Source organism: Salvia splendens, chromosome 1 (genome assembly GCF_004379255.2).
Source record: "Salvia splendens isolate huo1 chromosome 1, SspV2, whole genome shotgun sequence".
NCBI classification, from domain to species: domain Eukaryota; kingdom Viridiplantae; phylum Streptophyta; class Magnoliopsida; order Lamiales; family Lamiaceae; genus Salvia; species Salvia splendens.
Genome location: NC_056032.1, coordinates 4,549,975 through 4,564,526, shown reverse-complemented (window position 1 = coordinate 4,564,526; position 14,552 = coordinate 4,549,975). Strand labels below are relative to the sequence as shown.

The 14,552-nt window shown below is 45.3% G+C and overlaps 1 protein-coding gene across 1 annotated transcript; it reads right to left on the bottom strand.

Moving 5' to 3' along the window:
* Positions 1 to 658: 658 nt before the first annotated feature.
* Positions 659 to 2,726, bottom strand: LOC121809330 (UDP-glucuronate 4-epimerase 3-like). Its single transcript, XM_042209904.1, has one exon. The coding sequence runs from the start codon at positions 2,420 to 2,422 to the stop codon at positions 1,124 to 1,126; it is 1,299 nt and encodes a 432-aa protein (XP_042065838.1). The 5' UTR covers positions 2,423 to 2,726; the 3' UTR covers positions 659 to 1,123.
* Between the last annotated feature and the right edge of the window lie 11,826 nt (positions 2,727 to 14,552).

The following is a 14,552-nucleotide window of genomic DNA, read 5'->3' as shown; positions in this document are numbered from 1 at the left end:
AAGAAAGAAAAACGTTGGCCATTTTAGGCAATCAATTGCTACATGTCACTTCCTTTAAACGGCAATTCAACCAAGTTGCAACGCTCTTCACTTCCAAGTCAAGACTAGTCAATTAATAAATCGAAAAAATGAAGAAGAATTGCGAAGTAGGATTAATCCCCACTTTCTTTCTTTCTTTAACGGAAAAGCAAAATTCTTGATTTGTAGTATTCCCCTAATTTCTTGGCATCTGTATCAGTATTTCCATCCTAGGTCAGAAAAATCACTAGGGCTTTTTTTGTGTTGCTTCAAACAGCAACCACTTTCAATTCTTTAGCCATATGCTACAATCCCTCATTATCACCTCCAATCAATATATAACTATGTTTTGTTTCTTACACTAACTGTGCAGGTAAATTCCTATATGACTTGATCTATGAATCTAAACTGAATTTGGTTAAAGAAGGGATCACATTAAATCAAGATCCACCTAATGCCAAGACATGAAAACAAAAACCCCTAACAACTGACAAGATTCTAGAAGATCCCACAAAGACATTACCAAAATCAGTACCAAGTCAGTAAAACATCTTGTATCAAAGCAAAAACAGTTAAGCTCGTCGTAAGCATGTCCAAAGCAGCAAGAAAAGGAAGAAAATTGTACATGAGCAGTAGCACCTTCAACAGAAATACTGTCATTTTTCATCTTAATGAGTTCAAAATGTGCAGAAACATGAAACAAAGTTCATTTATTGATACACAACAGCAAAGCGAGTGCTATATTTGAATCGGATTTGGATCAACACATGTCCATCAAAATCAGCAAGTTGTTTCCACCAGTTTATGAATTCTACAACAAGTAAACTACAACAAATACAATCAATCCCATGTATGAAAATATCTTGTGTGGCCTTTGATGCAGATCACAAACACCAGGCGAAATCAATCAATGCCCACAGGCCACAAGAACTTCAATCGTGGGATCAGGAATCTCATCCTTATACGATGAAATCATGATACTCGAAAGCAAGAACAATTGTGCCAACAAAACACAGATATAGATTAAGAAACAATTATAAGAATAGGAATGGAAAAGAATAGAATGGGTTCTACCGCACAAATCCAAAACTTTTTGTATCCACTATCATTGCGCGCTCTTCTTGCCACTCCCATAGTAACTGAGGTACCACCGCGCAAACTTCTTCAGCCCTGTCTGCAGATCTGTCGTGGGCTTATACCCGAGCTCCCTCAGCGCCAAACTTATATTGGCATGTGTAAACTGCACATCCCCATTCCTAGGCAGCTTCATAACCAACCTCTTCGCCTTCACCTTGAGCAATCTCTCCAAGATGCTCACAAGATCTGATACAGGCACAGGCGAAGTGTTCCCCAGATTGTACACCCGCAGCTGAGCCGGCCCCTTCTTCTTCCCACCACTGCCTGTGCTCTTCTCAGCAGTATCCAATGCAGCCAAACACCCCTTTACAATATCATCAATGTAGGTGAAATCCCTAGCCACAGTCCCATGATTAGCACCCTCAAAGATGGGAATCGACTTCCCTTTCAACATATCCCTAGTGAAGAAGAAATACGCCATATCAGGCCTACCCCACGGCCCATAAACCGTGAAGAACCTCAATCCGGTGAGGGAAAGCCCGTAGATGTGATTGTAAGTATGTGCAATCTCCTCACCAGCCTTCTTAGTTGCAGCATACAAACTCGCAGGCTGATCAGTCCTATCCCTCTCCGAAAACGGCACCTTGGTGTTCAATCCATACACAGAGCTACTCGAAGCCCACACAATCGAAGGCTGAGGGTTTGCTTCCTTGCAAACCTCAAGCAAGCTGACTAATCCAGCAATGTTGCTATGAACATAAGAGCTCGGATTCTCCATAGCATAACGAACTCCGGCCTGCGCTGCCAGATGCATAACATGAGTAAAAGGCACGATTTCAAAAAGCTTCTTCAACAGAGAAGCATCATTGATATCTCCCTCAACAATATACACCCCTGTGCGCTCCAACAGAGCCTGCCTCGCCTTCTTGAGCGAGGGATCATAGTAATGATTGAAATTATCAAGGCCGACGACGCCATCGCCCCGCCGCTTGAGGGCGGCGGAGACGTGTGTGCCGACAAAACCGGCGGCGCCGGTCACTAAAACAGAAATCCCATTTCTGGACCTAATCTTAGCTGAGGCCCTGACTGTTTTCTTAAAGTTAGCATCTCGATAGAAACTGGACCTAAGCGACCTTCTAGAAGGATCTGAGGTAGTGTGGGGTGATGAAGATGGTGATCTGTAAAAGAAGAGATAGATCAATCCGAGAAACACAAGCGACCAGAAAGTGAGCTTAGCTAGATACGAATGCAGCCGCAGCCTATTGTAGGGTGATTTCTCGATCTTGAACTTTCCCGGGGTTGATGGGGCGCAGTCAATGTGCTTCATCTGTGGCGAAATCCACTGAATTTGTTGATAGATTTGCGAGCTGCCCCACTTGGAAATTCGATGCTGATTTTAGTTTGAAAATGCTAGGGTTTTGGTTGGGGATTTTGCAATTACTTCTTGGCTTTGCGAAATTGGCGGATGCGTGTTCAAGATTGGAGAGAAGAAGCAAAAGGGTATCTCAAATAGAGTTCTTTTTCTCTTCTGGTTATTAATGGAGGTGGGGTTGGTGGTGGTGGCGATGCTGTATTTTTCTTTTTTTCTTATTTGTTTTTTCTTTTTTGCTTTTGTGTTGGGTTGTCTTTTTTTACTTTTCTTCCATTGCTTCACTGGTGAAATAAAATGCGAAGAATTTGATGATTGATTAATGGAATGATTGGGGAAGAAAGAGAGGATTAAAGCAATAGTTTCAAAACAATTTAAATTTTTATTGGTAAGTAACAATAGAGTCAAACACAGACTGTCATTAATGGCAAAGATTAACGTCAATATCCATGAGATTTAGCGAGAGTTTAATTGTAATTAGTGCTTATTTAGGGTTTTTTATCTGTATACTTGGTTGGTTATTTTGTCACATTATGTACTCCATCCGTCTCGGACTACTCGCACATTTCCTTTTCGGCACGAAGATTAAGGAATGAGTGTATAACAAAGTCAACAATTGCGGCTGTAGGTGATAATTTTACTAAAAATGGAAAGAGTGCAAATAACTTGGGACGCCCAGAAAGGAAATAAGTGCAAGTAGTCCGGGACGGAGGGAGTATATTTATAGAATATGTAGTACATTTCTAAATGTATGAGTGTACAGAAGATTATGTGTATAAATTGAAATGATGCACTATATAAATAGAATATGTCCTCATTATTGAGGCAAAAAGGCAATTTAGTCGTCTTGGCGGTCCCCACACTCCGGCACGACATCATGTGAGGGGGTTCAATCAGGGTACGCAGTAGCCTGTTAGGGGGAGCCTTAACCCACTGGCTACCATAAGCCATCTCCCAAGACCTCACACTTATGTCTGAGAGATGGAATCAAGTACACGACAGTAGTGAGATTAGAAGCCCATCTCCCAAGGTCTCACACTTGTGCCTGAGAGATGGAAACAACTACACGACAGTAGCGAGATTTAAACCAAGGCTCATTGCAGCAAAATCTGCCCCTCATTTCCAACTGCGCTGCCTCTGCAGGCAGAATATGTCCTCATTATGATATTATGGTTGGGCCTTATCTGGCTAAACAGATCCTCTATTTTGTTATGTTTATTTATTAAGTTCTTGTTTTGATTTATTGTTAAGATAAATAGAGAAAAAGGTGTTGTGGTGGTTTGAGTATTGAGGGGTTTTCACTTTTTGATTTGTTGTAAAGTGGCTTGAAATTCATGGCTTGATTATCACATGGGTTTGTTACAAGACAAAAAGTATTAGTAGCATATGCCTACCTTGAAGGAATGTGAGTTTTAGAGTACTGAGTTTTTGACATTTGTGAATAATTAAGAAGTAGTACTTGTTTGTGTTCATGAATCATTTTAGTGAAATTTTATGTGTTTAGAATTTAGATGGACAAAGGGAGATTGGTTGATTGATTAATGATTCTATCCATGTGTAAATATAGGTGGGGTTCAGTTTCCTATATAAAATAATAATTCATAAAGATATAATTTAGGATTGAGTTATTAGATTATTTTAAATGAAGGGGCTGGTCGTGAGTCTTGTGACTAATTATCACATGATTATTCATTTATAATTAAGTTATGCGATTCAATCTTATAAATCAAACATAATACATATTTAATCATAAATTATATACTTGCAAACTGAATAGCCCAATAATCAAAATTTGTAAATTTACTTCTCTATCAATATAGAATTTTACGAGGGATCATTATCCACACAATTTTATATTTTAAGTTATGAAGTACTCCTACTTAGTTATTTTTTCTCAAGGAATTCCTTCAATTCAAATCAATGGAGCATAAATTTGTGCGAAGGCATATAGTAGGAGTACTATTTAAAATATTAGTACTACTATATTATTATTCGATGAAACTAGTAGTATAGACTTTTTGGTAAACTCTAGGCTTGACTTTCCCAATCCTTACTTCATTAGACTGTGGGTGAGATTTGTGGGGATATGGATTTTCTTGAAAATACCACATTCATATGTCACGCCCGCATTTCCTAAGGATAGGAAGTACGGTGGACCGCGACTAGGGGAGGGATAAAGAAGCGGGGAAGAAAGAGGAGAACAGGAATATTTGACCCAAAAGCATTTATTAAAAAGAAGTTCACTTCAAACATTGTACTAAGAAGACATTTCTAAAGTTAATGTAAACAGAGTTAAATAAAAACAATGTATCGGATTACAAAGCAGCGGAAAAGACCAAAAGACAGATGATGCCGGGTATGACGACACGACACCATCCAAAAGACCAAGTAAAAACACTCATTTGGCTTTCACTGCTCAACATCCGTCATCCCTATCGCCGCTCAACCTGCACATTAAGAAAACAACATGCAGGGCTGAGTACTTATTGCACTCAGTGGACACACGCCAAAATCATAGTTTGTCATGCCACATCAGTGTAACCTTGGGGTTTTAAGTGTAAGAAAGTAACTCAAGTACACAAAATATATTTCATAAATTCGACTGCGCAGTCATTTTCAGATATTGCCACCCTTATTCCCACTATCATACACTATCTGATCCAACCATGACAAGGGGCGTGGCCACACCCCAGGTCAACTAGACCGGCCAACTTGCTCTCAGATGGCTCCCGGTCTCGTGTACACTAGCCTGAGGGTTCGCAGCCCAACAGACCCGAATTCGATTAAACATATGTGGTAAACCACTTCAGATAGGTTTCAAAACAAAACAATTGGCAAGACAAACAGTTCACCTCCATAAACATTTCCGGAACAAAGTCCGTATTTAAAGATAACCCACATAAAAGTAGGGTAGAAAAGCCCACCTCGATTGCTTAGCTTTTAATACAGTTCCCTTCAACCACACTTTCCTCGTAAAAGATCACCCTTTTTGAAAGATAAATAAATCATGATTAGAGTCAGGGTAGACGATGTTTAAACGACAATGCATGATTCCTACGTGGACGACTTCAACATATAGCACGTTACACGAACACACACTTAACAACATCTCATAAGCCAAACACACAAAGACACGCCCGAAAACACACCCCGCACGCACCCGACACGCATACGACGTACTCAAAACGCGCACACGACACACACACAACACTCAAACTCCTGGCATACCCTTACTGTGCAACGGCTCACTTGGCTCGGAAAAGGTTCGGAAAAAGCTCGGAAAAAGGATCGGCGTCTCGGCCTGGCTCGGTGTCTCGGCCGCCTGGCTCGGCACCTCGGCCGACCGTCTCGGCCGCCTGGCTCGGCACCTCGGCCGCCTGGCTCGGCACCTCGGCCGACCGTCTCGGCCGCCTGGCTCGGCACCTCGGCCGCCTGTCTCGGCACAGCTCGGCACCTGTCTCGGCACAGCTCGGCACCTGTCTCGGCACAGCTCGGCACCTGTCTCGGCACAGCTCGGCACCTGTCTCGGCACAGCTCGGCACCTCGGCCGACCATCTCGGCCGTCCGGCTCGGCACCTCGGCCGACCGTCTCGGCCGTCCGGTTCGGCACCTCAGCCGACCATCTCGGCCGCCCGGCTCGGCACCTCGACCGACCGTCTCGGCCGCCCGGCTCGGCACCTCGGCCGACCATCTCGGCCGCCTGCTCGGCACCTCGGCCGACCATCTCGGCCGCCTGCTCGGCACCTCGGCCGACCACCTCGGCCGTCTGCTCGGCACCTAGTTTACACCCCTTTTCCTCTGACCCCCGATTCTCAAACCCTATACGACAAACACACCACGCATTCTACATCCCAAAACACACCCAAACACCTGGGATCATCCCTTCCAGACTCTCCACAAATCTGCCCTAGGCTGAACCCAACAACTCTCGGCCAACACACACGAAAACTCTCGAACCAAACACTGATTCCTCCGAGCCATCTCTTGGCCAAACACACCCACATACATCACAAAAGCACAACACTCAGAAACCCAACCATTGCACATGAAAACATCACCCAGAACACACCACACGCAGAACTGCGCAGTTTACTTGCAAAAATCATAGTAAAATCATACGACATCCAATGAAGCTGAAATTTACACACCACACCGAAGACACATCCAAGTTTATACGGTTAAAAATTCGTACCAAAAGGAGATCGTTTGCTCAGTCAAAACGGGGTCGGAACCCACTGTCAGTTACTAACAAAACATGCTCTCGACAACAACACATAATCACAAAACCTATTCAGCATCTAAACCTTCCCAAAACGTCCTACATGCATGTTTTTCGAATTAAACGAGAGTTGAGGCCTTGTATTACCTTTCCCGGATAGTTCAACGTAGTGTAAAAGCTTTACTTCCTCTTACGACTCCGATTCACGACGAAGGAGGGTATCACCTTGAGGAATCCAAGAAGATGATGAGAGGGAGTGAATGGAAGAAGGTAAAAACCGAGAGGGAGAAGGGAGAAAGCTTACCGGTGTTGAGATTGTGAGGGAGAAGAGAGAACCGATGATTGATTGTGATTGGGAAGGGAAAGATATCGGTTTTGTGGGAGTGGGGGGGTTGAGAAGATCGTGGGGTGAGGGAGAGAACCGAGAGAGAGAGGGAGAGAGAGAGAGAGATATTTAATTTATTAATTAGGATATTAATTTGCTTTTCAAAAACCATAAACTAAAATTCACACCCATAAATAAAGTAAAACAAATAAAACATACCACACCATATCTTAAACAAGATATTCACAAAAAGCAAACACCCTTTAATTAAAAAAACGGACATTACATTCCTCCCACCTTAAAAAAAAATTTCGTCCCAAAATTTCCCTAGATTACTCAAACAGCTCCGGAAACTTCTCTCTCATCTTATCTTCTAATTCCCATGTTGCTTCTTCGACTCCATGATTCCTCCACCGTACTTTCACCGAAGCAATTGACTTATTCCTCAATTCTTGCACTCTTCGGTCCAAAATGGCCTCGGGCTTCTCCTCATAGCTTAGATCGGGATTTAGGACCATCATCTCTTCTTGGTGAACGATGTGTGTGGGGTCAAACACGTACTTCCTCAATTGTGACACATGGAAGACGTTGTGCACATTTCCAAAGCTTGGTGGTAGAGCCAACCTGTATGCTACCACGCCGACTCTATCCAAAATCTCGTATGGACCAATAAATCGGGGTCTCAGCTTTCCCTTCACTCCAAAACGAGTTATTCCCTTAGAAGGAGAAACTTTCAGAAAGACCTTTTCCCCGACCTCGAACTGTAACTCGGTCCTTCGAACATCCGCATAAGATTTCTGTCGATCTTGTGCCTCCTTGATCCTCCCACGGATTTGTCGGACTATCTCTATCATCTCTTCTACAGAGTCTGGTCCGAGAATTCTTCTCTCACCCACTTCATCCCAATAAAGTGGCGATCTACACTTCTTTCCATACAAGGCCTCATATGGGGCCATCTTGATAGTCGCCTGGTAACTATTATTGTAAGCGAACTCTACCAAGGGCAACACTTCTTCCCAACCTACGCCTCGATCTAGCACCACGGCTCGTAGCATGTCCTCCAATGCTTGTATCGTTCTCTCCGACTGCCCGCCGGTTTGCGGGTGGAACGCTGTACTGAAATTCAACTTAGTCCCCAACTCGCGCTGCAGGCTTGTCCAAAATCTAGAAGTGAATTTAGCATCACGATCAGATGTGATTGTCGCTGGAACTCCATGCAAGCGTATAATTTCCCGTACATATACCTTAGCCAACTGATCGGATCCATAAGTGGCACGAACCGGCACAAAATGGGCAGATTTGGTGAGGCGATCTATAATCACCCAAATCACCGTGTTCCCTCGCTGGGATTTTGGCAGTCCTACCACAAAGTCCATTGCAATATGTTCCCACTTCCATTCCGGAATCTCGAGGGGTTGCAATTTCCCATAGGGCCGTTGGTGTAGCGCCTTTACTTGTTGACATGCTAGGCATCTCTCCACAAATGCCGCAACATGCTTTTTCATACCGTTCCACCAAAACTGTCTTTTCAAGTCTTGATACATTTTGGTGCTCCCTGGATGAGCAGCGTATGGGGTTTCATGTGCTTCTCTCATGATTTCCATCCTCAGGCCTTCATCCTTAGGCACACACAACCTTCCCTTGTATGTGAGACCATTATCCGCTGCCTCACGAAAATTTCCGAGTTCACCCGTCCTCACTTCTGAGCGAATCTTTTCTAGTAACGTATCTCGCCGTTGAGCTTCTACAATTCTGGCTCTTAAGTCGGGTTCCATCACCAACGTGGCTACTATCCCTTCCACAGTCTCGGGCATTCTCACCACTTCCAAGCGCATCTTACTGAACTCTTGGATTATACTCTCCTCGATAGTAAGAAAGGTGGCCAGCTGAGATTGAGACTTCCTACTAAGAGCATCGGCCACTACGTTTGCTTTTCCCGGATGGTAATTTATACCACAATCGTAGTCCTTTACCAACTCGAGCCACCTACGTTGGCGCATGTTCAACTCCTTTTGCTCAAAGAAGTACTTTAAACTCTTATGGTCCGTGTATATCTCACAACGGACTCCATAAAGATGATGTCTCCAGATCTTCAAAGCATGTACCACAGCTGCCAGTTCCAAGTCATGCGTCGGATAATTCAGTTCATGGGGCTTCAATTGTCTCGATGCATATGCAATCACTTTCCCCTTCTGCATAAGCACACATCCCAGTCCCACCTTCGACGCATCCGTATATACCGCATAGTCAGTCTCTGGCTCCGGCACAGCTAGGATTGGTGCGGTGGTCAATTTCTCCTTCAACAACTGAAAGCTCGCCTCACATTCTGGCGTCCAAATCATCTTGACTCCCTTTTTCAGTTGTTGCGTCATTGGCCTTGCTATCTTCGAGAATCCCTCGATGAATCTTCGATAATAGCCCGCCAGTCCTAAAAAGCTTCGGATTTCGTTTTGTGTAGAAGGTGACTTCCACTCCTGCACCGCTTCTACCTTGGCCGGATCTACACGAATTCCATCTGAAGTTACTACATGTCCAAGAAAATTTACTTCCTTGAGCCAAAACTCGCATTTACTGAACTTGGCATATAGTTTCTCGTCCCTTAGAGTTGCTAGGACGGTTCTCAAGTGCTCTTTGTGCTCCTCCTCGTTCTTTGAGTAAACAAGCACGTCATCGATGAAAACCAGGACAAACCGATCCAGAAATGGATGGAACACGCGGTTCATAAGGTCCATGAACACTGACGGGGCGTTCGTCAGTCCAAAAGGCATTACAACGAACTCATAATGACCATATCTTGTTCGAAAAGCTGTCTTGGGTACATCTTCTCGCCGAACCCTCAGCTGATGGTACCCAGACCTCAAATCCATCTTAGAGAAGACTCCTGCCCCTCGAAGTTGGTCAAACAAGTCGTCTATCCTTGGTAGTGGATACTTGTTCTTCAGCGTTAGTTTGTTTAGCTCCCGATAGTCGATGCACATCCTCATCGTTCCATCCTTCTTCTTTACGAACAACACTGGTGCTCCCCATGGTGACACGCTAGGTCTAATGAATCCCAATTCCAGTAGCTCTTGCAGTTGCACCTTAAGCTCCTCCAACTCTTTTGGCGCCATTCTATAAGGTGCTTTGGATATTGGTGCCGATCCGGGCTCCAGATCGATCGTGAATTCTACTTGCCTGTCGGGTGGGGGTCCCGGCAATGCATCGGGGAAGACATCGGGATATTCACTCACTATCGCCACATCTTCTATCTTCCTGTCTTTCTTCTCCTCCCCATTCAAATAAACAAGGTACGCTGGACATCCCTTCCTCATCATTGTAGTGGCTTGCAGCGCAGAGATAATGGACTTGCGTCGGCTCATTGGGACTCCGTGAAACTTCATCGGCTCTTTTCCGGGGGTTTCAAACGAAATTTCCCTTTCTCTACAATGAAGGGTAACGTGGTTCTCCGCTAACCAATCCATACCCAAGATTATGTCTACGCTACCCATCGTCATTATTTGCAAATTATAAGCCACTAAACTGAGTTCACCTATTCCAAAGTTCACACATGCACAAGATCGGGATATATCTATAGCCCCGCCTACCGGTGAGGTCACACTCATAGTGGGTTCGGTCTTAACAGTAGGTAATTCCAAAGTATCCACACAAGACGTTGATATAAAGGAATGCGACGCACCCGTATCAAACAAGACAACTATAGGCATATTGAGAAGTGTGCCCATACCTGCCAAGTTTCCTTGCTCAAAGGTTTCTTTCCCGTTTGCCGGCTGTTTCCCCTTCAAGGCGTAGGCCCTTGCTTGCAATGGTAATCCTTGGCGGCGTTGTTGCGGTGGAGGTGCAGGTAGTGCCTGGGATTGTGGACGGAAACCTAGCTGGTTCTGTCTCGTTCCCGTTCCCATGTTCTTATTTGGGCAGTTTCGGATGTAGTGGCCACTCCCACCACAGTTGAAGCACCTAGGGTCTCGACACTCCCCGGTGTGATACTTGAAGCATCTCCCACATTGAGGGTTCCTCGGCGGAAAGTTTGCCCTCGGTTGGAAAGTATTCTGTCTCCCGCCATTGTAGGGTGGGTTCCTCATGTGTTGTGGCCTCTTACCACCATACTGAGCCTGGTCACCATCCCACCTCCTCTTCTCTTGGTGGCCCGGCTGAGCTTGTAGAGGTGTCGCGTTTGTTGTTGCCACAACTCTTGGCTTAGGGAGTGCATCTTCCACGTCCAGTGCACAAGTCAAGATCTCCGAGTAGGAGAGTTCTCCTCGACAGGCCAACGCGGCCTTTATCTCATCTCTGAGCCCGGCCCGGAACTTCACCGCCCATTTCTCATCGGTGTCCATCAACTCGGGCGCATATCGTGCCATCTGCGCGAGGGCTCGGTCATACTCGGTTACAGTCATTCGGCCTTGGCTTAGTGTGTGGAACTCTACCACCTTGGCCCGTCTGTACGTCTTTGGAACATACTTGTTATCGATCTCCACTTTAAACTCCTCCCACGTCAGCGCCTCCAGGCGGGCAGGATTCATAGTTCTTTGCCGAGTCTCCCACCAGTAATCGGCAGCACCTGACAGTTGAAAGGTAGCACCAGCAATGCGCTCCCTATCTGTGCACTCCATGACCCTGAAGATACGCTCGAGGCCGCGTATCCACTCTTCCGCTTTGGATGGGTCTCCTTGTCCGTCAAATTTTGGGGGATTCTGCCTTGAGAACGTAACTATGAATCTTTCTTGTTGAGGCGGGGGTGGAGGTGGTGGTGGCGGTGGTGGTGGAGGTGGTGGTGGCGGTGGTGGTGGAGGTGGTGCCTCCACGTTGGGTCCTTGTCGTGGTTGGCGTGCACGTCTTGGCGGCATTCTGATTCAATATCCAAAAAGTGTTACTACAATTCTCATCCAAAATTACCACTTTCTCAAAATTTTCTTATAAAATCTTCATGTAGTATAAGATGCAACACATAGGATATATATATCAAAATCCAAATTCTCATTAAAAGAAAGAAGGCCAACATTGTTCCCAAGAGTAGATCGTACTGAAAGCAAAAACTGAAAAGACAACGAACTATTCTAATTCTAGACTACGACTCTATCATCCTCATCCATAGGCCCTTCCTCCGGGTCTTCGTCGTCGTCCTCCTCGGAGTTCCCTGGCAGAGCCTCCTCATAAACATCTTCATACCCTTGTTCACCCTCGTACATGCTCACATACTTGTCCTGATACACGACCCTCTCTTCCACCTCCTGTGGGGGCTGCTCCTCTCGAGAGTCCACCAGTGCACAATACACGGCTTTCCGAAAGCCAGCCATGTCACCCACCATGTCATCGGTAGCGGGCTCATGCCACGTGTACCTCCTCGCCGTTCTTTCGGCCCACTCCTTCCAGCTATCGGGAAGCAAATCTATTAGCTTCTCAATGCCGTCATGCTCTGTCACTCCGAACTCCTGAGCTGCCCTCCAGAGGGTATCGAAGTGTGCCACGAACTCTATCAACGGTACGTGATCCTTCTTCCGGTACACTCTAAAATCTCTGAGCACCCTCTGTGCCCTAAGTCTATCGCGATCACTCCGTCGCGGGGTTCGGAACATACGCGCCATCTATAGAAAAACAGAAACAACCGCCTCGCGTATAAAAAAAAAACAGAGTACATAACCGAAGAAGAGAGAGAGAGAGAGTGTGTATGCACGTATCGCTGTTCTAACCCAAACCCGCTGGTGTTCAAAGGCCAAAAGCTCTTATCTATCATAGGTCCAAGAAGCACTAGTGAAATTCTATCACGTCTAAGTTCAAACATTCAAAAGGCCAACACATACTCACATAAAAGCTCACATCAACATTCACGTCATCATATCATCACACATCAGCCACATGCTTTCATATAAGTTCATCATACATCAACAGTTCATAACACCATAACAGTTCATAACTCAAATAATTTCCAACTTTTCCACATCACGCTGTACCCTTCCACATGTCTCAACATTTACTTAAACTTTACATAAAAATCATTTTCAACACCAAAATCACAATTTCCTCCACTTCCATATACTTTCCAAAATTTCGAAATTTCCATTACCTCATTTCAGGTTGAGTGCGATGAGTCGGATGTTGAGCCAATGACACTTTTGAAAACTTACTCCAGTCAGAAAAAGAATTTTTTTGGGTCCAGAGCAGAAAGAGAAAACCTAGGCTCTGATACCACTCTGTCACGCCCGCATTTCCTAAGGATAGGAAGTACGGTGGACCGCGACTAGGGGAGGGATAAAGAAGCGGGGAAGAAAGGGGAGAACAGGAATATTTGACCCAAAAGCATTTATTAAAAAGAAGTTCACTTCAAACATTGTACTAAGAAGACATTTCTAAAGTTAATGTAAACAGAGTTAAATAAAAACAATGTATCGGATTACAAAGCAGCGGAAAAGACCAAAAGACAGATGATGCCGGGTATGACGACACGACACCATCCAAAAGACCAAGTAAAAACACTCATTTGGCTTTCACTGCTCAACATCCGTCATCCCCATCGCCGCTCAACCTGCACATTAAGAAAACAACATGCAGGGCTGAGTACTTATTGCACTCAGTGGACACACGCCAAAATCATAGTTTGTCATGCCACATCAGTGTAACCTTGGGGTTTTAAGTGTAAGAAAGTAACCCAAGTACACAAAATATATTTCATAAATTCGACTGCGCAGTCATTTTCAGATATTGCCACCCTTATTCCCACTATCATACACTATCTGATCCAACCATGACAAGGGGCGTGGCCACACCCCAGGTCAACTAGACCGGCCAACTTGCTCTCAGATGGCTCCCGGTCTCGTGTACACTAGCCTGAGGGTTCGCAGCCCAACAGACCCGAATTCGATTAAACATATGTGGTAAACCACTTCAGATAGGTTTCAAAACAAAACAATTGGCAAGACAAACAGTTCACCTCCATAAACATTTCCGGAACAAAGTCCGTATTTAAAGATAACCCACATAAAAGTAGGGTAGAAAAGCCCACCTCGATTGCTTAGCTTTTAATACAGTTCCCTTCAACCACACTTTCCTCGTAAAAGATCACCCTTTTTGAAAGATAAATAAATCATGATTAGAGTCAGGGTAGACGATGTTTAAACGACAATGCATGATTCCTACGTGGACGACTTCAACATATAGCACGTTACACGAACACACACTTAACAACATCTCATAAGCCAAACACACAAAGACACGCCCGAAAACACACCCCGCACGCACCCGACACGCATACGACGTACTCAAAACGCGCACACGACACACACACAACACTCAAACTCCTGGCATACCCTTACTGTGCAACGGCTCACTTGGCTCGGAAAAGGTTCGGAAAAAGCTCGGAAAAAGGATCGGCGTCTCGGCCTGGCTCGGTGTCTCGGCCGCCTGGCTCGGCACCTCGGCCGACCGTCTCGGCCGCCTGGCTCGGCACCTCGGCCGCCTGGCTCGGCACCTCGGCCGACCGTCTCGGCCGCCTGGCTCGGCACCTCGGCCGCCTATCTCGGCACAGCTCGGCACCTGTCTCGGCACAGCTC